This window comes from Delphinapterus leucas, chromosome 10, assembly GCF_059928025.1.
Source record: "Delphinapterus leucas isolate spDelLeu-1000000601 "Yukka" chromosome 10, BTC_Dleu_Yukka2, whole genome shotgun sequence".
In the NCBI taxonomy this organism is placed as follows: Eukaryota; Metazoa; Chordata; class Mammalia; order Artiodactyla; family Monodontidae; genus Delphinapterus; species Delphinapterus leucas.
Window position 1 is genome coordinate 25,548,821 of NC_143138.1, and position 23,419 is coordinate 25,572,239.

General features: G+C 43.9%; 1 protein-coding gene and 1 long non-coding RNA gene across 10 annotated transcripts in view; one reads left to right on the plus strand and one right to left on the minus strand.

The window, feature by feature from the left end:
* Window positions 1-3,761: 3,761 nt before the first annotated feature.
* On the minus strand, window positions 3,762-13,738 carry TMEM14A (transmembrane protein 14A). 4 transcript variants are annotated; one of them, XM_089918626.1, is made up of 6 exons: window positions 13,609-13,738; window positions 11,203-11,347; window positions 9,113-9,197; window positions 7,198-7,299; window positions 5,564-5,651; window positions 3,762-4,069 (listed from the first exon to the last, which is right to left on the minus strand). In XM_089918626.1, the coding sequence occupies exons 3-6, from the start codon at window positions 9,180-9,182 to the stop codon at window positions 4,030-4,032; spliced, it is 300 nt and encodes a 99-aa protein (XP_089774752.1). In that variant the 5' UTR covers window positions 9,183-9,197; window positions 11,203-11,347; window positions 13,609-13,738; the 3' UTR covers window positions 3,762-4,029. The 4 variants fall into 4 exon arrangements, with proteins under 4 accessions (XP_089774752.1, XP_022437835.1, XP_022437837.1 ...); XM_022582127.3 differs by lacking the exon at window positions 11,203-11,347 and having other exon boundaries at window positions 13,609-13,734; XM_022582129.3 differs by lacking the exon at window positions 11,203-11,347 and having other exon boundaries at window positions 13,679-13,715.
* Window positions 13,739-17,929: 4,191 nt separating this feature from the next.
* LOC111178915 (uncharacterized) overlaps window positions 17,930-23,419 on the plus strand; it is an 80,533-nt gene continuing 75,043 nt past the window's right edge. For 4 of the 6 annotated variants that reach the window (XR_016394593.1, XR_016394590.1, XR_016394595.1 and 1 more), the window contains exon 1: window positions 17,931-18,346. This is a non-coding gene — a long non-coding RNA (uncharacterized LOC111178915). Of the gene's footprint in view, window positions 18,347-23,419 lie in introns of all 6 variants that reach the window. The other 2 variants (XR_016394594.1, XR_016394592.1) reach the window with 2 other exon arrangements.

Sequence of the window (23,419 nt, forward strand, 5' to 3'; positions counted from 1 at the left end):
CACACACATCCGTGAAGAAAGCATGTACTAAATGCTGATGGGCTGCATTGCACTTAATTGCGAAGTTCCATATTTTAAAATTCTTTGAGAATTTAAAAACATTAGATAAGGGATAGTTAGGGAGTTTGGGATTGACATCTACACACTGCTATATTTAAAATGGATAACCAACAAGAACCTACTGTATAGCTCAGGGAACTCTGCTCAATGTTATGTGGCAGCCTGGATGGGAGGGGAGTTTGGGGGAGAATGGATACATGTATATGTAGGGCTGAGTCGCTTTGCTGTGCACCTGAAACTATCACAACATTGTCAATCGGCTATACTCCAATATAAAATAAAAAGTTTTAAAAAGTAAATTAAAAAAACATTAGATTGATACATAATATGTCATTGGGATTTCTTAGAGAATTGATTTTGCCTAATTTTTTTCCAATATATTTTAAATAAATTAACTTGTTTGCTTATCTAGCTATTATCTGATTGATTGGTGGATTTTATATATTTTTTTACAAAGCCTTATATTCCACTGTCAGAAACAATTTAGTCCCTGGTACCAGTGATCCTTCTGCAAGGAGACTGAAGCACAGACCTTTCCAAATCAGAGCAGCGTGTTCTAGGACAGCATCTTTATGGAACAAAGCAAACCTCACTTTATGTCATAAGTGGGACATAAAGACTTTCCATAAACCAGAAAATATATATTCAATATCCCTTAGATGGACACAGGAAAATGAACTGTGTACCAGGTTACTAGACTGACTTTCATAGAAAGGAATATCCTTAGTCTTTCTCTTAAATTACCCAAGAATTCACATTACTAAAACCCAATTTCCATGGACAACACAGAATGGAGGCATGATGCCAAGACAATTGGAGACAAAGTTCTAGAATGTAGGCTGAGGATAAAAAAAATAAAGGCATGCAGTTACTGGTCTACTTAATTCCTTTTATTCTTACACACTTTAAACAATGGATTATGCCCTTTAATTTTTTGACTTCAAAGGCACATTTGAAAGGTGTTTAGACAGTGCCCGCAGGGCTTGAAATCATTAAACCTGAATTCAGAAGGCTCATCTGGGTGGAGCATTGATCACACCCATTCATCCCTAAAGCTGGAGTGAACACAGTGCCAAATCTCATGATTCAGAAGTCACACCAGGGCCTTTAACATTTTAATACATTACGAATAACATCCGTTTTTGCTGAGCAATTAAAAATATTTTTTATGATGGGAAATTTCATACATTTACAAAAATAGAAAGAAGTGTATAAAAAGCCCTATGTACCCATCACCCAGCCACAGCAATTAGCAACAAAATGTCACTCATGTTGCATCTGTATTTCTACCCACTCCCCCTCACAGCTCGGTTAATTTGAAGTAAATCCCAGTATCATATTATTTCATCCATAAATACTTTGACATGAGTCTCTAAAAGATAAAGATCCTTTGGGGAAAACATTCTATAATATTATTATACTTAAAAAATTAACAGTAATTCCCTTATATAAATGTTCAGTCATGGTTCAAATACTCCCGATTGTGTCACATTTAAAAAGAATAACTATGTTAGAACGAGAAGGTAAAAAAGGTCTACACATTGCATTCATTTGAAGAATGAATTCATTCTCTTAAATCTCTTTAACCTATAGGCTCCCCCTGCCTCTTTGATTTTCATGCAATTTACACATTTTCCTATAGAAATATAAAAGTAGAGAGTCATTTGAAATGTATTAATCACTTGAGCTGGAGAACAGTGCTTCTAAACTTGAATGTACATACAAATTCCCAGGGGTCTTAAAATACAGATTCTGGGGGTAGTGCCTGAGTTGCTACAACCTCCCAGGTGATCTGTATGTTGCTGGTCTGGGGACCACACTATGAAGAGCAAGCCTGTTGAGTTCCACATTATAAGTATTGCTGATTTTGCAGATTACATTCCTGAGGTGCTTCTCTGTTTCCTGTGTTTCCTGTAAGTTGATATCTAGAGGTTTGAATGAATTCCAGGTCAATTATTTTGGCAAGAATTCTTCATAGGTACTGCTGCATGCTTTCTATTGCTTCACACCAGGAGGACCATCATGTCTGATTGTCCCGCATTTAGTGATGTTAAATATTTAGGGCAGTCAACCCCGATGTTTCCACTACAGAGATCCCTATTCGTAGTTTTAGCAGCTATGGACATCATCATCATCCTGATGAATGGTTCTCAACACTGGCTACACAGCAGAAGCAAGAGTCCTCTTTGAGATCAATTATATCAGAATCTCTGGGGTGAGGCCCAGGCAGAGAGAGAGAGAGAGAGTGTGTGTGCTTGAACACTCGTGTACCTGAATGTGCTTTAAACCCCTCACATGGTTCTAACAGGTATCATGTAGGGTTGAAAAACCACTGGCCATTTTTCATTCTGGTTTCCAAATGGTGATATTCTCAATCGATCCTTTTTTCTTCATTTATTTTGCTGAGCTCTTAATGTGTGGAAGCGCTGGCTTAGAAAATGAGCCAGGTAACAGGCTACAAAATAAATCAGCTCCCATTCATACCATGAAGACACTCCTCGTCCTCCCAAAGCCACCCCTTACCCTCCCCACAGCCCTCCTTGCTTTCAGGGACCCCCCTCCCCAGGTACCTCAAGCTGTCCAGAGCCTATCACTCCACCAGGCCTCCCCCCATCATGCCCCATCAACCTGTCAAGGCTATCTTGGGGAGGTGGGGATGGGCTTCTCATTTCTATACTATTTTACCTTCTTCAAAATGAGCATGGGTTATGTTTCTAAAAAACATTTTCATTTTCAGAAGAAAAGGAAAATGTGAAAAGACCCACTTTTTCTAACTCTGCACCTTTGCTTTAAATCCCCATGAGTCATTGAAAATCCTCTTGATTGACGTCTTTGGGCTACAGATGCCAGCATTAAAATACACAGATGACTGTAATTTGGAAAGTGAAAAACCTCAGCATCCCCTAATCTCACCCCAATTCACCAGTCAAGGCTTGTCCTGGAAGGAGGATGATCTGCAAGTAGATAAAAAGAGAAAAATCTGAAAACCTAAAATCTTGCCACCTGTCACAGGAGGAAAGCTGGTCAGAATCTTATTCTTCTATCTTCCTGGCTTCATCACTCTCATCCTTTTTCTCTATTTTAAAAATATATCAGTTATTTAGGGCTTCCCTGTTGGCGCAGTGGTTGAGAGTCCACCTGCCAATGCAGGGGACACGGGTTCGTGCCCCGGTCCGGGAAGATCCCACATGCCGTGGAGCGGCTGGGCCCGTGAGCCATGGCCGCTGAGCCTAAGCGTCTGGAGCCTGTGCTCTGCAGCGGGAGAGGCCGCGGCAGTGAGAGGCATGCGTACCGCAAAAAAAAAAAAAAATAAAATAATAATAATAATAATTGAACACTTACATGTTAAAGATGATTTGAGTATACAGAGAGGACACTAAAATGAGAGAAACAGGTTTAAAACAGAAGTTCTTTTATTTTTATACTGAATACATTCTGTTGGTACAGAGTGTGCTGAGGATGAAGTATTTTAAAGAAAGAAAAAACACTGGTAGCAATACAATTAAAATGGAAAAAAAATAATTTAAAATATAACACAAATGACAAATAGATACATTAGCATTCTGTGAAGCCCACTTAGGGCATTCCATCATCTGTAGGTTGTAGTTTAATTTAAGCTTATTTCAGACATGAGTATTTGGAACTGTCAAAAAAAAAAAACCCCAAACCAAAAAACAAACAAAACCACATGACACAGCAAATCAAACAGTGTATCATGATTTATCAAATACCTTTAATGAAACCAGTACCTGACAATTAGAAAACAGTTAAACCATTTGTTTAAAAAAAAAAAATCCCTCAAACCAGTGTCCATATTAGAGGTGACAGTGTTTCTTTTGCAGTTTCTACCATAAAATAAGACCACCACGGGGAACATTCCATATTGGAATTTAGCTTTTAAATACAAAGAGTAGGCTCTGCCCATTACAGCAGAATGACTCAAATTTAGTTTTCAGTTCCTGCGGATTCTCAGAGCAGCAGTAAGACAAGTCTCAGGATCATCATGAGGCTAGATTAAAACAAAAGATAGGCAAGGGGAGGATGACTCAGGAGGTGTGAGACGGAAGGGTTGTGCGTTCACCTAACCCATGTGGTACTAAACCCTGGCTCCCAGCGTTCTGCCCTGCTTCTACTCCCTGGGGCAGGGGTGATCTCACCATCCCTGGATCCCTGTACTTGAACTTCCAGATGTGACTGAATTAAAAATGTTCACTGAATGAAGGAGAAAAATCAGAACTCACTGTTCTGAAAATCTGGGATGAACCTTTGTGAGAGAAAGGTTTGGAAAGAAACACAAAACTTTCAAAAACTAGTAAAGGCAAGCAACTTGAAAAACTAATCAAGGGGTGATTTGGGGATGTCATAATTACAATCTCAGCTTCTTTCCACGTTTGGGGTCTTGTCTTCTTGACCTATAAACCCTACTTCTGACCCCTTCCACCACCAAGTATCATTATTAGAACAGGGCTATCATTAGAAAGCAGTCCTTTATAATCACACTTTCATTCCCAAATCATAAACATTATATCCAGCCACACTAGAAAATTCTATTGAAAAATAGAAAGGAGAAAATTACCCATTGCATTACCACCTAGAGATTACTAACAATTTGAAATATTACTTCCTATCTTGTTTTTATATACCCAGACTTTTAAAAAATTGAGATCACGCTATATTTGCTTGTTTATTCTGTTTTCATTTCCTATTATGTCAATATTTTCTAATGACACTAAACAGTTTTTGAAAACATGACATGTAATGCTTGCTCAATATTCCATTAAGTGGACAAAACACCTATTGAACCATTTCCTTACTGGTGAATTTTCAAGCTGTTTCTAATTTTTCAGTTCATCATGTTTTCCACTAGAAATAAACTTGCAATAAACATCAGTCTTTGTATACATCTCATTATTTCTTTGGAATAAATTCCAGAAAGTGAAAACGTACCTCAAAGAAAATGAACATGTCGATAGCTGTCAACATATAAAGGCAGCTTCCAAAGAATTTAAAATGTTAAGTATAAATTTTTACTTGGTAATGTGCTTAATCTCATGGATAGAATTACTGAGATTAAGAGAAACTTGAAGCTCCCTATTTATCTTTTTAAAAAATATTAAGTTTTTTCCCTTAAAATTTCAAAGTAACTGCGACAGACTTTCACTTTGTCCAACTCTCTAAGAGAGATTATCAGATTTAAATGAATACCTTTACTGTCTCAGACAGGTAAATCCTGAGAAAAAATGAGGCTGAATTTAATTCTTTATTCTGAAAAAGGTAACTGTGTACATGTGATCGGATAGCACAGCAACGCTAAGTGTATTTGATAAAAATGTTCACTCGTACATAAATGTCAACGATTGAATGGATATTTTAAGGTTTTATAATCATGCTGATTGTAATACAAATTACTTTGACCTTTTAAGTTAAAACTGACTTTTGCCAAAAATTCAGCACTTCAAAATGACAGCAGAGGAAAGAATAGATCAAAATAAGTTTTTCTTACCTTAAACCTGCAACCAGCCCAGCTGGCATGATTTTCTTGGATCTCTTAAACCTCACCCCCATTATGGTGGCCAGGAAGAAAGCTGTAACTAAAAATCAAACCGGTGCGTGAACCAGCGTTTCAAACATGTTATCAGTGCTTGCTTGGGGAAAAAAATGGATTTCATTTCAGCTTTCTAATATAACAACTATTATGTATTGGTACTGAGTTGCTATTTTCTTGAAAAGATAAAGTGCTCTATTAAAACACTTTACAAAATAGCTTATCAAAATAGTTTCTGAGGAAACAAGCACGTTAAAATCCATTCCTGAAATATCTTCAAAAGAAAAAGTCTTTTTCTAACTTAATTTCTATTTAAAATAGAACACTCCTGGGAAGGTCAGGACTGTGTCTTATTCAAGTTTCCTTAGGAACACTAGGCAGTATACCTGGACCCACAAGAGACAGCCAATAAATGTTTAGTTAGCTGAATGGAAGGAAAAGAATCCGTTTCTAAAGTAAATCTTTAAAGTAAGACCTGATTAATAAAATAATCCTAAGAAAAGGCTGACTGTTTTTATTTTATAGCATTCCATTTTGGAAATTTGATGCCTGAAGAGTACATAAAAACAGCCTAATAATATTAAATTCAGAAGCATTATACCAGCCTTTTAGAAGCTAAACCAGCATGATGAGAGAAGCAGTTTTATGGAAGAGATTAGGGCACTGATGTCACAATTTAAGAACTTTCAAGGAAAAATCACTTGCTGATATAAAAAACATGACTGACAATAAACATACATTAACTATTTAAGTGCATATGCATAAAAGCCCTATATATATACATACATATATATGTGTGTATATATATATATTTTTTGCTGATATATTTTTATCTTCTGACATAATGTCATTATTAAAAATATCCCTTGCTCCTATTTAAAATAAGGGGGAAAAAAATCCCACTTAATCTCTTCCTCTCCCTCAAACAAACAACTGGTACAATTTGTCTTCCTTTGTATTTTCTTCCACACCCACCAGGGCACTTTGAATAATCATCAAGTTAAACAGAGACCATTTCCTTGGTGTAGTTTTCCAAACCTTCTCTGTATTTGTCTTTCAACCCAGACAGAAGAAAGCCAAGCATCCTGGGGCTTTAAACACACACAGGTTTTTTCCATTTTCCCTGTGGACATTCTCCTACTATAAGCCCAACAAGGGAAGAAGCTAAAAGAGTCAGCCTTGCTTTTCTAAATCTTAAGGCAAAGTGGGGGACCTAAAAGCTGTTTGTGAATTAAATAAAATAATGCAAGGCTGTCTCTTTTTAGATATTTTCACAGTAACACAAACTATGCTAATATGCATTTAGGAGCATTAGCAGAAAATCCAGACATAATTCCTTGCTTTTTCTAATTTTATTTTATTTTTCTAGTAACAAGTTTTATAGAAATATTCTTCTGAGTTGGAAGGCCTGGCAGCAACATCATTATTTTTGATCAGGTCTGTGTAGAAAGGAACAAGAGCAGTGTTCTGTCTCCGCACATGCATATGCCCACCTGCCATGTCACCAGTATCTTCTAGTACACCGAGGCTAGGTATCAAAAAATTATTCCCAAGCTTTGATTCTCCGTAACTGGGAAAAACACCTTACTCACACAGGGACAATTTTACGTCTCGCTTGTCATTGGAGACACGGTAAGCTCCACAGCCAGCCAAAAATCCAACAGAAAGACCAGCAATCAAAGACAGAACACCACCTGGTGAAAAAAAGTACGGGCTCAGAGAGAGAATCCCCAAATGAAAGGTATACCTTCATCACTCCACATGTGGAAAAATGCATTTCTTCTTGGGCACTGTAACTAGACAAAGCCAAGTTAGGTATCGGCTATCCATGGACAGTTTCTAAGACATGACTGTTTCATGCTGAACCCCAAATGCGAGGCAGAGGAACCCCAGGTACATAGCAATGGGAGGGGTAGGTATGGTGATAAAGCCTGCCTGTAGTATTGCTTCTGACAGTGACTGCATGGTCTTGGACAATTACCTGACTTGTTTACGCCCCTCTTTTATTCCCCCTGTTCTCCTTGCCTCCATTTTTTTACTGAGGTTGTGATGATAAAAATAAGATGAAATGATATTTTCAGCTCATGGAGGTAGAGAGGGGGCCTATTCAAACCAAGCGATGGTTCTGTCCTGAATAATTAACAAACCTTCCAGCCTCAACACATCAGGACTCAGGGATGGACTGTGACCACAGAGTAACAGGAAGAACCTGGTCACTGACGCAGCCAGCCAGCCACCAATCCACCCCCTCCCCGACCCAGCACCAGCCCTGCTCAGCGCTGCCTGGGGCACTGTAATAGACACGAGCACTGCAGGGTGCACGTGCCAGTGCCACTGTCACCAACACACACAGTCCCCACTTCTGGGCACTCAATCTATTTAAAATCTGATCGGATTGGAATCCCTAGGGTCAAGACATCTCTGGGGTTTTTTGTTTTTTGTATTTTTTTAGATTTAAATTTACTTTTTATTTTTATTTTTTTATTGAAGTATAGTTGATTTACGGGGTTGTGTTAGTTTCCGGTGTACAGCAAAGTGATTCAGTTGTAAGGTATCTCTGTTTTTTAAACAGCTACAGGAAAGTCAGATTGCAGCAGGGTTAAGAACCACCCTTAAATTCAGATCGCAGCACCTCCCACACCAAAACACACAACCCATCCAGAACAAGAAGCCACATGCACTAGGTTGTAGTCTAATTCTACAGGCAACAAGTGAAGGAAGATGCCTTGTAATCCTCTCCTCCCACACCCTCCAGCAGCCCCAACACACGCACGCACACGCACGCGCACACACACACACACACACTTTGAAAAACCGCTAACGAAGGAAGTAACCCTGATAACCATATAGACCTGAAACTCAAGTCCCCCAAGGTCACCAATATAACACTCTTCGAAATATAACTTCATTTAATGAATTTCTTAAAAATATAAGAAGCAAATATGAGACACCATGACTGCAAACGCTTTTACCTTAAAAGAAAGCAAAATAGAAAACTTGATCTTTCATTTTTCTCCATGAAAATCCTTCAATTTATCAACTGGGTGTTTTTTTCCATCTTTGCACAGAGATGAAGAAACCACTTCAGATATGATATCTAAGTAATTTTCCTTTGCAACACACAGTATCAACATAATTCAGTTTTTTGACACTATGAGTATATAAACAAACCAAAAACCTCATTTGACAATGAGTGAGTAGCCCTGAAGAGGGTAAGTCAATTAATTATGCAATTGATATTAACAGGTAAAGGGAGGCCCAGATGCCCAGGATCTGGAATGACAGGCTCTGTCCACCCAGCCCCATGGAACCCCCATCCTTCCGAGAATCCCATCCACCACGTGATTCTTAGCTTCTCGTCCTATTTACAGACCCTCAGACAATCCTAGCACAACCACCAACCTCCCACCAGGTCGCTTATTAGTTTCTTGTCCTGCTTACAGACCCTCAGATGATCCCAGCACAATGACCAACCTCTCTTTGATGAAAAATCTGGTTTGGGCTCACCTCTCCGCTTATATCCCAAAATGCTTCCGAATGTCACCAGGGCTGCATAACCAAAACCAATCAGGTCCATTGGCAAGGTTCAAGTCTAAAGCAAGGTGGAAGAGACATATTTTACAAGATAAGACTCTGGGGGAGCAAATGTGTATAAAAATGATATGCATTCCACAGGTTACAGAAATTAATTTCTCTAACCTACTAAGAAAAGGGCAGCTAGATCTTCACTTCTCCCAGCACTCAGCTGCTGTCCCGCCACCCTCATCACTCTCAAGAACGCTCAGGGCGGCACCTGAGGCTGATTCTACTTCCTTATCTTCAAGACTTGCTGTTCCCTCAGCTGTGTACTCCCTTCCACTTCCCCAGGAGGACTTCTGCTCTGGTTAGCCGGGTCTCGTCATAGGGCCGTGATGCTGCCATCTCCGCTTTGCACTCCCGTGCCTGGAATGTTCCCCCGCTCCCCCACCTCCATCCCCAGCCGTCCTCTACACCCCATCTCCCTCTGAACCTGCTCCCCTTGTCAGCCGCCCCACAAGCTCCTTAACCACTCCTACCTGCACCGTCCACCTGGTCTGCAGCATCTGCTCTTCTTCCTCTAAATTCCCTGATCTCAGCAACTCCACCTTATAATTCTTTCTTTCGTATTTGTACAGATATTTGTCCCCCCTCCTCCTCACATCGAAAAACAGGAAAGGGGTAATGTAGACGTTTGCTTGTTGACTGAAACAAAGATTTCCTTTCTGTTTTTTTTTTTTGGCTGAGCCATGTGGCACGCAAGACCTTAGTTCCCTGACCAGGGATCAAACCCATGCCCCCTGCACTGGGAGCGCTGATGGAGTCTAAACTACTGGACCGCCAGGGAGTCCCCAAAGATTCCCTTTCAACATGTGCTTTGCACTAGCTTGGTTATGAGACAGCTCTCCTGTGGTGGCAGAGATGCCCACGCTTGGTCCATGGTAAACCATTAAAGGGTACAATGCAGCCCTGGCACGAAGTTAACTGAGTGACCATGACATTCTGCAGGCATCACAGCAGCAGCTGAAACATCCAGGGGCTGGAAGTTCTAAGAAGCTCCACTGAAATCCTGCCTGGGATTCTCTAAGATGTAGGAGAAAGTGTGCTAGCTACAGGCTGGAGACATGGGTTCTGGTCACTAGCGGCTGCTGGGCCCTGGACCACCCCCCATCCCTAAGAACAACTCCCCCAAAGTGAGGGAAATAGACAAGATAAGCTCTAAGGTTCTTGCAGCTTTTTAAATTCTAAGATTCCTGGTGGTGATTGCACATCTTAAGTTTTTTACATCTCTATTTCCTCCCTGGAGAAAGTAGTTCTTTGTATCTACGAGGAATGGTATATGAGAATTCTTTGTATTTTCACAATTTTCTCACTGCTGCCATTCAGGTTAACCTGGTCTTTAATTCTCTGTAGCAACTGGTAACAAACTGACCCAGAAGAATGGAAAAGGGGTCTTGAGTTGATCTCAGAGAGTAAGCTAGCACTTAACTGTGAGGAAAGGTCTGGGGAGGGAGCCCAAGGCACAGGAGGAGGTGATGGCACTGAAAAGGAGGCAATGATGGAAAATCCTCAATGTCTGTGGGACAAAGAATTAAAACAGGATAGTTGTCGATGCCCAAGAAGTTGTCCAGTGGGATTGAACATATAGGAAGGAAGGACCTGTGTTCAAAAACCATTTGTTGACTGAATGATGGATAAACAAATAATGAGGATGATGTTTCTGAGCAATCACCATGTGCCAGGCACCACTCTAAGGCCTTACATGTAACAACCCATTTAATTATCACCACAACCCTACGAGGTAAGTACTATCCCCATTATTATCCCCATTTCCCAGATGAGGTGACTGAAGCACAGAGAAGGCAAGCAGCAGCCCCGAGGTCACACAGCAGAACCAAGATTTCAGACTCAGAGAAGTCTCATTCCTAACCAGTAGTACCTCTGAAAACTGAGTTAGCTGCTGAAAGAATGAATGTGAAAGTGAGCCTGAGGTTCCTCAGAGTTTTGAATTCTGGATTAAGTAATTCTGCTTGGCCTCGGAGCTTAGCCCACGCTGCACCGTCTTCCACCTGGTGACCTACCATCTTCAGCCCTATGAGAGCCTCACGTCCAGTCCTACTTCCTGTCTTTCTCAAAGAGCTCATCACATTCCACAATGCATGCTTGGACTTCAGTAGCATGTGATGTTAGGCAAGCTCCTTAATCTCTGTACCTCAGTTTCTCCATCTGTAAAATAGGGATAATAAAAATATCTACCACACAGAGCTGTTGTGGTGATGAAATGAGTTAATGCTATAAGGCACTCAGAACCGTGCCTGGCACACAATGAACACCCAACAAATACCAACTGCTCATATAATGATTCCTCTCTTTCACACTTATATACATTTTTAAGCTTGACATAAACAAGGGCAATACTATTTCAGCACAGCGAGAAATCAACTGAGGTAGGGTGGATTCATGATGCTGGCATTCATAGACTCAAACCATAATAGTACAACCTGCACTTATACCAAATTCCATCAACGACTTTTTCTTGGGCATCTTCTGTGTGCAGGCAGCAGGAAGGGATGTAAAGCCCCACTGATGGACACGGTCCTGCTATGCCAGGACTTCCAGTGCAGCACCATGGAGGCGGCAGCTGCGTGAGGGAGCCCTCAGGAGGAGAGGCACAGGCAGCGCAACAAGGAGCTGCACCTACTCAGGCTTGGAGCCTAAAGGAAAGTTCCTCCAGGAAGCAGGGACCCAGCTGAGGTCACGGGGAGGGCAGGAGTAAACCAAGGGAGGAGGGTGGCAAGGAAGCACATGTCCTAGGCAGAAGGGAGACATGTGCAAAGGCCTGGTGGCATGAGAAAGCATGGCATGGTTTCAAAATGGAGACAAGTGCAAGGGGTGTGAAGGTGGGGTGGGGGCTGGTGAGCAAGGGCCAGATCACCCCTGGAAGCCCTGTAAAGGGAGTCTGGTGAAGACAGGCTGGGAGGCAGTAAGCCAAGCAAGGGATGATGGTGGCCTGGCCTGGAGAAATGAGGGTGGAGCGAGCTGGACAGATGTGAGAGGTCAGGAGGTTGACTCAACAAGCCCAGGTGTGGGGAGGGAGCAGGGGGGATAAGCCTCTGGCTTGGACCACTAGGAAGAGGGGAGCCTTGATGCTGTTCCCTGAGACAGGGAACAATGGAACAGCAGCAGGTGTGTGGTGGGGTCAGGAGGGGGGTGCCCTGGAATGATGGAGCCCAACTTAAACATAATCAGTCTGAGATGCCCAACACACAGTCAGGAAGCACCCTTCCACAGAGATGTGAAGCTTATGAGAGAGATCACTCCTAATCAGGTAGTAATTGAGGGACCTAATTCTCTCCTTACGTTAATCACCTGGGGTGGAAGGCTGGTTCTTCTCCCTCCTCCGAGTCCCCCAGTTCTTCCTCTGACCCTCTCTTGGGGCCCCATCCCTTCTACCTGGTGTAGACTTACTTCCCTTGAGCTTCTCTCTCCTCTGGGCCAGTCAAGCTCCTTGAGGACTAAGCTCAGGTTCAATTCATCTTGTCTTCCTCACAGCACCAAGCCCACTACCGAGCACTTAGGCAAGGTGCTTAGTAAATGCCTGCTGAGTGAATGAGTAAGTGAACCAAAGGAATAACTTCTGCCTTAAGACATTCCGTAACTGACCTACCCTCGGTATAGCTCTAGTGCCAGGAAAAAGCCCTTCATCGCCTTAGTGAACTGAGTGTTGTTCTAAGGAGGCAAAATAAATCTATTCTCAATCCTTGTAAGAAGTTTCGTGCTTACAGCGAAAATTCAAACAAAAGGCAATCAGCTCTGGTGCTCCTTTTCCGTGGCAGGACCATATGTCCTGCTCAGAATCACACAGGAAAGCCAGAGGCTGCGTTAACAAGGGCGGGATGGGCGTGGGTACGAAGCATCACGTGTTCCCATCGCAAACGCTATGCCCAGCCCTTGGAAAGGCCAGAAGGCATCTTGGGTGCAATGCAGCAAAATGATTTACTGCACAACGCACAAAACCAGATGAAGGGGCCCTGCCTTGCCCTTAGCCCTCCGAAATTTGGGGAAACCACTAAGAGATTTCCCGTAAGCTATTATATAAAAAGCATTTTCACATGCTGAGTATCAATAATTACCTACCTTTGAACTCCTTGAGGCTCGAAAGACACATTTTCGAGTGAAGTCTGGGTGGTGCTGGGAAGGTTTAAAACCCTGCCAAGCATTTCTAGATGGTCCAAGAGCCCCACCCTCTTCCCCATCTCTCCTTAGCTCTAGGAAGGTAGGAAGGAGAACAGGTGGGAGATTCAGGACCGCGGAAGGAAGAAACTCCGGCAATTCCCAGGAGGAGGAGAAAAGCCATTCCCCGGGAGAACAGACTCCACCCCCTGCAAAATCCTCCCAAGGTTCTCTGCGTCTTTAACTGCCTATTTCTGCACCGCTGCATGAAAATTACGGGCAGGAAAGTCTCGATTGCGAGATGTACAGCTCACCTGCAGCCCCGAGCTGTCTCCGCGGCTGAAAAGAGCAAAGTCGGGAGCTAGGTGCGGGAAAACTTCGTACCTGGAGAAGGGAAGCTGACCCCGCCGCCTGCGCCTTCTACTCTGCGCTTTACCTCCCAGTACTGGGTGGGGCCGCTGATTCCGGCAGGCACCGCCCCCGCCCCTCGCGCGCGCATGCGCGGCACTCCTTCCACTGCAGCTCAGCCCTGTCCCGCCCACGCCCGCCGGGCGCCGTGGAGGTTAGTCGGCTCTACCACCTATAGCGCCTGTACTGTAGCATCCCAGGCGGCGGCCACACCTGGGCACTCGCTCCGGACCTGGCCACTCGCTTCGGCGACCCGGCTTTTGGTCCTGGCCCTGATCCCGGGACTCGGGTCTGGTGCCTCCTGCCGGACGGACCTGGAGTGACATGCATTCGCAAGGAGTGGGCCTGGGTGTACCAGGGATTCCAGATGGCGAAAGATTTTTAACCGTTGAAGAAGTTCCTTCAATATTTAAGGGACGTTTGTGGGACCTCTCCAGCAACCCAGGCCTTTTAGATACTCTCCACCAGATTGTCCCCATTTTCAGCGGAGGGAGGTAAGGTTCGGAGAGGCGAAGGGATTTCGTTGTCCACAGACTCAACTCCACAGGGTGCAAAGGCTAGAGCCCGAGTTTGTCTGGTTTCAAAGCCCGAGCACCCTTTATTACACCGCACCATCTACGAAGGCATCTAGATGTGGTGGGGAGACCAGGATCCCGGTTTCATACTTCAAGCCCAGGATTTGCTGGACTTAAGTACCTGAAGGGGAAAGGTACAGAGTGCCAGAATTGAAAGGCACTTTAAATCATCTTTCGTTCCAGAATAATACGTTCTCAGGGATGAACCTTAAATTGATCTGGAATCCTGCATCCTGGCTACAACTTCTCATCTCACTCCAGTTTTGCCTTCCAGGCCACTGACAGTAACTCCAACCATCTTCCTTATATAATAGCTCTTCAGAGATTTGAAGAAGGCTGTCATCTAGGGCTTATCAAGCAGCTCTAGGGGTGCCGTGGGGCTGGGAATAATAGAATTTCTTAAAATTAAAAAAGAAATCTTAAGAATATATCTTATATCTTGTGAAATTTGCTGAATCTATTCCTTGTGTTTAAAAGTGCTTCAAGGAAGCAATGAGACTATCTAAGATGAGAAGTCTAAGGTGGGCATAAGGAAATAGGGTTCTGGGAGATTCACAGGAGAGTTGATGGCAGGTGCCAGAATGTGGATGGAGGAAGTGGTGAACTTCCTGAACTTTGGCTCCAGGTTCTCCCAGCTCTCCTTCTCATCCCCTTCTTTGCCCATCCTTACCTCAGGGCATGCTGGTACCTTTGCGGGTGCATGCTCTCACTCTGTCTCTCTCTCCCCCCACCTCCCCACAGACTCCCAGGACACTTTCCCTAACCTGAATCAAACCAAAAACCCTCTTGGGATGCCTCAGTGTCTTTAACTAATATGAACCCCCCCCAAGTAAATAACTTTCCCTGGACCCCAGTGCCTGGATTTATAAGATGCTGAGATCCCTTCCACCCCTGTCACTGAGGTCTTAGAGACTGAAAACAGCCTCATGGTATTCCTACTCAAGGCGTTTTCACCCAAATCGAAAAGAGCAAGGTGAACAACATGCGGGAACAGGAAGGTTCTTAGGCAAAAGGGCCACTGTCCTCTCAACTCACATGCCTCCAGCTGACACCTACTCCGTCTAATGGGAAGATTAGATAGAGCACAAGACGAGAGTGCAGTAAAGCCTATTCACCTCCACCTCTTTGTAAAGCTGTCTGCTCATGATCCACAGCATATTCTTAACTTCCAATGTGCCATCAACCCTTGGGCAGTCCGGACAAATGTACAAGATAAAGTATGTAGGATTGACAAGGAAGCCAGTTTTATTGAAATAAAGTTATCAAAATATTAAACGTTTAAATCTGTGATATAAGATGTGCTTCATTATTAAATTATGAGATCTAGAAGTGGGTTTTAATAATTACCATAATTTCCAAGTAGTTGTGCACATAAACAATTCTCTGAGGTGTCTGTAACGTGAATATCTGTGATTCCTGGGGATGACAGTCACAGGTTCTAGCACTGCTGTGGTTTGCTGCCAATTTTCATAATGGAAAGAAATGCTAAATTTTACTTAGACGTTGGTGAGTACAGAAACTTCTTTTTCCCATCCAAGTTCTCAGATCTTCTGATTTCTATCCTCAGGCTTCCTTGGATTTGCAGAACTCCCAGTCTCTAGTGATGCAGGGTTTCCTAAGTTGTATTTGGTGGACTTGGATAAAGGGAAGGCAAGGCCGAGAGCCCAGGCAGGACCTCCAAGGACGTCTGCGCCTCAGCGAGTGATCTGGGATCCTCAGCCTGGTCCTCATTTTCAAATGTTCAGAAACTCAGTTTATATCCATTCTTCCAGGGGCACCCTGGCTTTGGAAGATTGATTCATAAAAACCAAAGTCACAAGGGACTTACTGATTTTTAAGCAAACAAACAAACAAAGCCTGTTTCAGGTCCTCGATTCTTCTCTTCAGATCCCACACGATTACTTACCATTTAGGCCTCTCTCTGCTCATCAGTCCAGAATGAGACAGGCAAGTGCCTCCAAACCAACCAAAAAATTTACATTTGTGCTATCTGACGAATATGCAGATAGATGAGCTAAGTCTAGTTTGTATTTGGGCAAAATACCAACAGCCTTTTGTTTTATGATTTCGGCAGTTTCATTAAAATCCTCATAGGAATCCAGAAGACGATCTGAAACTCCATTTTTCAAGTCAAAGTACCTGAGAGCTAGAAAGAACATTTTTTTTGTTGCCATGATTTGGTGCATGGCTTGCAGCTGATATACTATAGAAAGCATGATGGTTGGTGAGAGATGACAAAATCAGCTCTACACTGTAAGGGACCGACACATCTGTTATCAAAATTTCTCCTTTTGTTTGCCCACAGAATATTTTGGTCACAACCTCTGAATCAGGAAAAGTGACTTTACTCAGTTTCATAGAACAATCAAGGCAGCCATAGGACAAGGCATGTCTGTCTGTGTAGGACGCCCATGCTAATTCACCAGCTGCTACTTTTGGGTGAATGCTGATTTCATTTCCCAAAAAGACACCACCTTTGGCTGGTTTGGAGGCACTTGCCTGTCTCATTCTGGACTTGTGAGATTGTCTCGAAATGCGCTTTCACATCCCGTTCTCCACCATGCCCAATCCCAAATTCTTTCCCGTACAGTGTGCAGGATGCTCTGTGTGGGTTATTTACGTCCCTGATCCAGTTGTATGTGTCCTTACATTTGTCGTTAAAATAACACAGTCGTTTAGCCTTCTTTTTTGGTGATGGGAATCATGCTTGCGTTAGTAGTATAAACGTTCTCATTTTCATTATCTGACCTCTTAGAAAACATGGTCACAGTTCTCACAGTGTTTAAAAAAAAAAAAAAAATTAAACTAGCACTCTTCTGATACAAAGCACAACAGTTAATCCCCAGGCTGGTATCACAGCTCATGCCACCAACGAACAATTTTCTGAAATGGTCGGGTGAGACACATGGCCACAATAAGTCTTAACAAGGAAGCCATGAGCTTTGAATGTCTTACTAGAAATCCATGAGCTAAGGTAGGGCGAGATCGCCGAAAGCTTTCACTGCAAGGATTACAAATAAAGCCACCATCCAGCAGCAAAAGTACACTCCCACGCACCCTAAGTATGAAAGATTGTACCTTGGAAAGACGTTAACAAATTTATACCACCTCCTTACTGAGATCTCAACTCCACAGCCCCTCCAGGCTGGGAGGGGAAAGAAAGGGCAACCTGGCCACAGCGGAGGCCACAACTGGAAGACACCCTCCTATCAAAGCGCTATCATCAATCTCTATCTTCCTCTGTACCCAGATGTTGCTGTCAAGGAACTTGGCCTTCCTGGGGCAGAGACTGCGGTCACACAGCGAGTCTGTTCCCAGCAGGAGGGGAGGATGGAGGCCCTGGGTAGGGCGCGGCCGGACCTGGCTCAGACCCAGTCCGAGATCACACCTTGCTCCCGGCCACCTACCCTCTGGGCCAGGCGGTTTGGGGACTGCGCCCAAAGCCACCCAGCGACTCCCGCCAGCTCCCCAGCCCCCACCCGCTCCCTCCTCGCTCTTGCCGGGTTCTCGGGGCGGGTTCTGGAGGCGGCCCCGTGCCTGTTCTCGGCCAGGCGCGTCGTCTCCACGGGCTGCTCGCCTTCACCTGCTTCTGACGCGCAGGTCAGACCCTTTTGTCCCCGCCCCGCCGAGGACGCCGCGGAGACCCCTGGTGGGCAACCGCCCCGCGCTCGACAACTAGCCCAAGCATCTTTACGCGAGCGTTTCGGAGCTACCGTTTCCGTTTATAAGGCCCAAGTCCGCTGGGGCGGGCCCACTTCTCCTAAAGCGCATGCTCATTGGCTGAACCCGCCTGACACTCAGCCCTGGGCCGCCGTCCTGTTGACCCTGACGGCGACCTCTCAGAATCCTGGGAAGTTTGGCGTCTTCGAAGGCAGCGGAGCCGGGGCGCCTCAGAGGGTTCCCGAGGGACGTGGAGCCTGCGGAGGCTACCTCCGCCGGCTGACGCCTCAGCCTTCGCCCCGCGCGCCGGTCTCGGGCTTCACGGAAATGAAAACAAGCCAAGAGTAAAACAAAACCAGTACAAATCCCCAAGTCAAAGCAGCTACAATCAAATTCAAGGAAAGCAAAGGTAAATGCGTTTTCTCAGTATAATTAAGCAAGAGTCATTTTTTGGCAGAGGCAAAGTAAACAACTGAATTTCAAGGGGGTGAATTCAAGAAAAGGTGAAACGGGAATCTAACTTCAGTTATAGGATATTTATACCGATTTCTTTTTAGACCTTGATAAGCAGAAGTTCACTGTCAAAGAATCCAGCTTTTCTTATTTGGTTGCCTTTCCTACAAACGGCAGCAGGGGGCACTAGATGCTCTAGTTTCATTCAGGTAGGCGAGGCGTTTTAAACCTTGTTAGAGTTATTATCAAACTCCAAATGGTTTTCCTCATAGAAAACAGGGCGGTGGTCTGACTAAGAGGATGTAGGAGGACTTCCCTGGTGGCGCAGTAGTTAAGAATCCACCTGCCAATGCAGGGGACACAGGTTCGAGCCCTGGTCTGGAAAGATCCCACGTGCCGCGGAGGAGCTAAGTCCGTGAGCCACAACTACTGAGCCTGCGAGCCACAACTACTGAACCCCACGCGCCTAGAGCCCGTGCTCCACAAGAGAAGCCACCGCAATGAGAAGCCCCCGCACCGCAACAGAAAGTAGCCCCCGCTCGCCACAACTAGAGAAAGCCTGTGGGCAGCAACAAAGACCCAACGTGGTCAAAAATAAATTAATTAATTAAAAAAAATAATGTACCAAAAAGGTAACAATTTCTGCACTACAACCTGTTGACTAAGGATTACAGTTTCCTGAAATATTGTGATGGGGAGAAAAGGTCAATTACAGGACCTAAGGGGGAATTTTAAGGTGGGCTCTGAAAGAGACAGGCAGTGGAGAGTGAACAGGGTACCGCTGACTCCCTGTCCTAGCCCTGCCATCTGGACTCATTTTGAACTTTTGCCAGGAACACGGGACTTTCCGTGCTACTGGGACTGAGAGGTTTCCTGGAATTTGGCACTTTACTATAAACAATAATGATAGTAACTAACATTTAATGAGTATTGTGGGCCAGCCACCTTCTGAGCATTTAATCCTCCCAATAACCCTCCGGGGTAGATACTGTGTCATCCCCATTTTACAGAGGAGGAAACTGAGGCAACTTGCCAAAGGTCATGCACACAGCTGAGAAGTGTCAGATTCACGTTATAGAAAAGAGTGTGCATGCAGGCTCTGCAATCATTCTGCCTGGGCTCCAATCATGGCTCCACTGCATATTTTATTAAGAGAGGAAAGCACAAAACATGACTGGCACAGAGGAAATACTCAGTAGTGTTTGCTATTATTAAAAGTGGTCCTTGCTCTCCAAGAGTTTAAAATCTACTTTAAGAGGTTGATAAGATTCATAAGGCAGCAGAGATGCCTATTGAATGGGTGAATGGGACAGAGAAGAGATGTGTGGAAGTATTTGGAGGAGGGAACAGCTGTGAAACAAGAGTGGTTAGGTCTGGGTCACAGGTCAATCAACATGGCCCCTGCTTAAATGAGTAATCTGCATGTCATCATTAGAAGGTGGTCTCAGATCATGAATGGCTTGAGCTAATCACTATAATCTTTGTGTTTGGTTATCATATGGGTAGGTGTGTTTAATTAAAAATGTAGTCGATTTTTACTAGTCACTAAAATTGTCTTAAGGAATGGTATGGTATCTACTCTTTTAGCTAGAGGAAGCATTTATTAATTTTTCAGAGAAAGCCTTTATTAATTTCACAAAACTGTTGCATGTTATATGGTCAGGCCCTTCAAGATGGCTGTTCTCCTGCTCTCTGTGCATCCCCTGCTTGACCAGGCCCTGCTTCCCTCACATAACTATTCAATCCTCTTAATTATAGGGCTGAATTAGTCCCTGGTAACTGAGCCCACCTGATGTCAATCCCCCCTGTAAATGGTAGCCTCCTTCTCCCCTGAGTAGCAAAGACTGTTGCCATGTCCTGTCCTCTGGACGCAGTGGGGAGTTTCTCCAGGACCCTTTGTAGGATTCCCCATGTCCAATAAACCATTGATGTCTCTGTCACTGTCTCTGGGCTCTGCCGTCCCAAGGCTGGACAACTACAAGACTTGCAGGCCTGTGGGATACAGCCCAACAGATGTCAAGCCATGGAAAAGGAGTCTGAGTTAGAATAGGACTCTGAGAGTTAGAGACTGACTCTCGAGGGGGATGGCAAAAGGTATTATAATTGAAACCTGAAGTCTGAGAGGCAAAGAGTCAGGGGGACCGCATTGTGGGTAGCAGGAATGGCCTGAGCAAAGGCCCTTCGGTGGGGAAAGGGCTCCATGCCTTCTGAGAACCAAAGGAGGGTGTTTGGTTGGGGCTAGAGAATTGTGAATTAGAAGCAGAATAAATTGGTTTAGCAACAAGCTGTGTTCATAAAGAGCTGGGCTGAGTATGGTTTCCTGCTTCTGAGTCTTCTATTTAAATCTGGACTGTGCAGTCGCCAGATGTTGCTGCGGGGAAACTTGCCATCATGGGGTGAGGGGTAATCTTTGTGTGCATCTTGCTTTCCATTGGTTGTCCTTAACTGAGTTTAACGCTCTGTGTCTGTGTGTGCTTAAACCCAGAAGAGCCTCTGTTTTGGATGAGGATGACTCCTGACTCTTCTCTTTTGCTTAGCAGTAAAAGAATGGTAAAATGGATTTACATTCATTCGCTAGCATACTTGTCTAACTTCATCTTCCCCAAAAGATTTCTTAGAATAAAAAATAAAAACAAATATTAGGGCTTCCCTGGTGGCGCAGTGGTTGAGAGTCCGCCTGCCGATGCAGGGGACATGGGTTCGTGCCCCGGTCCAGGAAGATCCCACATGCCGCAGAGCGGCTGGGCCCGTGGGCCATTGCCACTGAGCCTGTGCGCATCCGGAGCCTGTGCTCCGCAACAGGAGAGGCCACAACAGTGAGAGGCCCGCGTACCGGAAAAAATAAATAAATAAAGATAGCTCAATCTTGGCACTTCCTTAGTGGCATAGTGGTTAAGAATCCGCCTTCCAATGCAGGGGACCCAAGTTCGATCCCTGATCAGGGAACTAGATCCCACATGCATGTCACAACTAAGAGTTCGCATGCCACAATTAAGGAATCCGCCTGCTGCAATTAAGACCTGGTGCAGCCAAATAAAAAAGAAAAATTCCTGTTCCTCTACATCCTCATCAGCATTTGGTGTTGTCAGTGTTAAAAAAAAAAAAAAGCTCAATCTTTCCTATTCTGACGGCCTCCATGGAGCCACTACTGTACTTGTAGTGTAAAAATCAAACATGTGAGAAAGAGGACTTGATGTACAGAGTTAATCCATGTGTCTTCTTCAGATCTCTTTGAGCAAACGACCCTTAATGCAATAAAACTGGCATCTTTGAGGAAAAGCAGATTATCTTGTGTGATAAGGCTGCCTTTTCTCATTACGTTAATGTTGCTCTGATCATGCGTTTAAACAATGTTTTTAATTTAAAAGAAAAGGTCCCAAGAGACAGGGCATAATAATACTTGGAAACATGCAATGGAGAAACATTCTGAAAATCCACTCAGCAGTGCAGCGGGACTCACTGTAAAGGTGAAATTGGGACCAAATTTAAAGAAAAGAAAGATTCAGCCCCTTTCTCTCTCCTTTCTTCTTTTTTTTTTTTTTTTTGCGGTACGCGGGCCTCTCACTGCTGTGGCGTGGCCTCTCCTGTTGCGGAGCACAGGCTCCGGACGCGCAGGCTCCGGACGCGCAGGCTCAGCGGCCAGGGCTCACAAGCCTAGCCACTCCGCGGCATGCGGGATCTTCCCGGACTGGGGCAAGAAACCCGTCTCCCCTGCATTAGCAGGCGGACTCTCAACCACTGCGCCACCAGGGAAGCCCCTCTCCTTTCTTCTTATAGTTCATTCTAAGGGGCTAATTGTTAGAGCAAGTTTAAGTGGTATATCTAACAAATTTCATGGAAAGAAAGGCAATGAATATTAAAAGTTTCTGAAATTCAAACCAGATGTGGATGGAGAGTTAATTTAAAAACAACCACACACCTGTAACACCTTGGGCAGGCTCTGGAACATCTAGCAGCATTTGTATAACTCATCTTTTCAGGCTGGATTTAATAAAGATTTGGGGGATGAAGACGGTTAGGAAGAAATTGAACTATTTATGAAATACATTTTTTTAAATTGGTAAATTATTCCAATTAGCAAAGTGGTTAATAATGCTGGCTTTTAGGCTGAATTTTTCAATTTGTGAAGCTTCAAGGCTAGGAGCCTGCCAGGTGAATAAGAAACGGTCAGGGCTTCTCCCTGAAATTGACTGGGGCTGTGGTCAAAATGTAATAGGATGCTTCTGTGTCATTCCCTTTTGCAAAAATGTCGCTACAGACAGAACTTTAGGAAAACTTTATTTCATTCATCTTAAATTGTCTCCTTGGAGGCTTCTGAAATGCTTAATTCAGCGGTCCCCAAATTTGCTGCCCATTGGAATCACCTGGGCATCTTTCAAAACTACTGATGCCTGGCTCCCATCTCCCGATATTGTAATTTACCAGGTATGGGCTGCAAACCAGGCATGGTTTTGTTAAGCTTTTTATATATACATGGGTTGTAAGAAATAATACAGAGAGATTCCTTATACTCTTTATGTTACCCCATGGTAACATCTTCCAAAACGGTTATACAATATCACAACCACCTTATTGACATTGATACATGCAAGATCTGGAACATTTCCATCACTACCAGGATCCTTCCTTCTTGTTGGCCTTTTATAACCACACCCACCTCCCCACCCACTCCAACCCCCTCCTTAACCTCTTGGCAACCACTCATCTATTCTCTATTTCAATAACTTTGTCATTTCAAGGATATGATATACATGTAATCATACAATATGTAACCTTTGGGGATTAGCTTTTTTTTTCCACTCAGCATAATTCTCTGGAGATTCAGCCAGGCTGTTGCAGGTATCAGTATTTAGTTCCTTTTTATTGCTGAGTAGTGCTTCAGGGTGTGGATGTACCACAGTTTGTTTAACCATCTGGATTGTTTTCAGGTTTTGACTATTAGGAATAAACTGCTATAAACATTAATATGTACATACTTTTGTGTAAACATGCATTGTCATTTCTCTGGGATAAATGTCCAGGAGTGGAA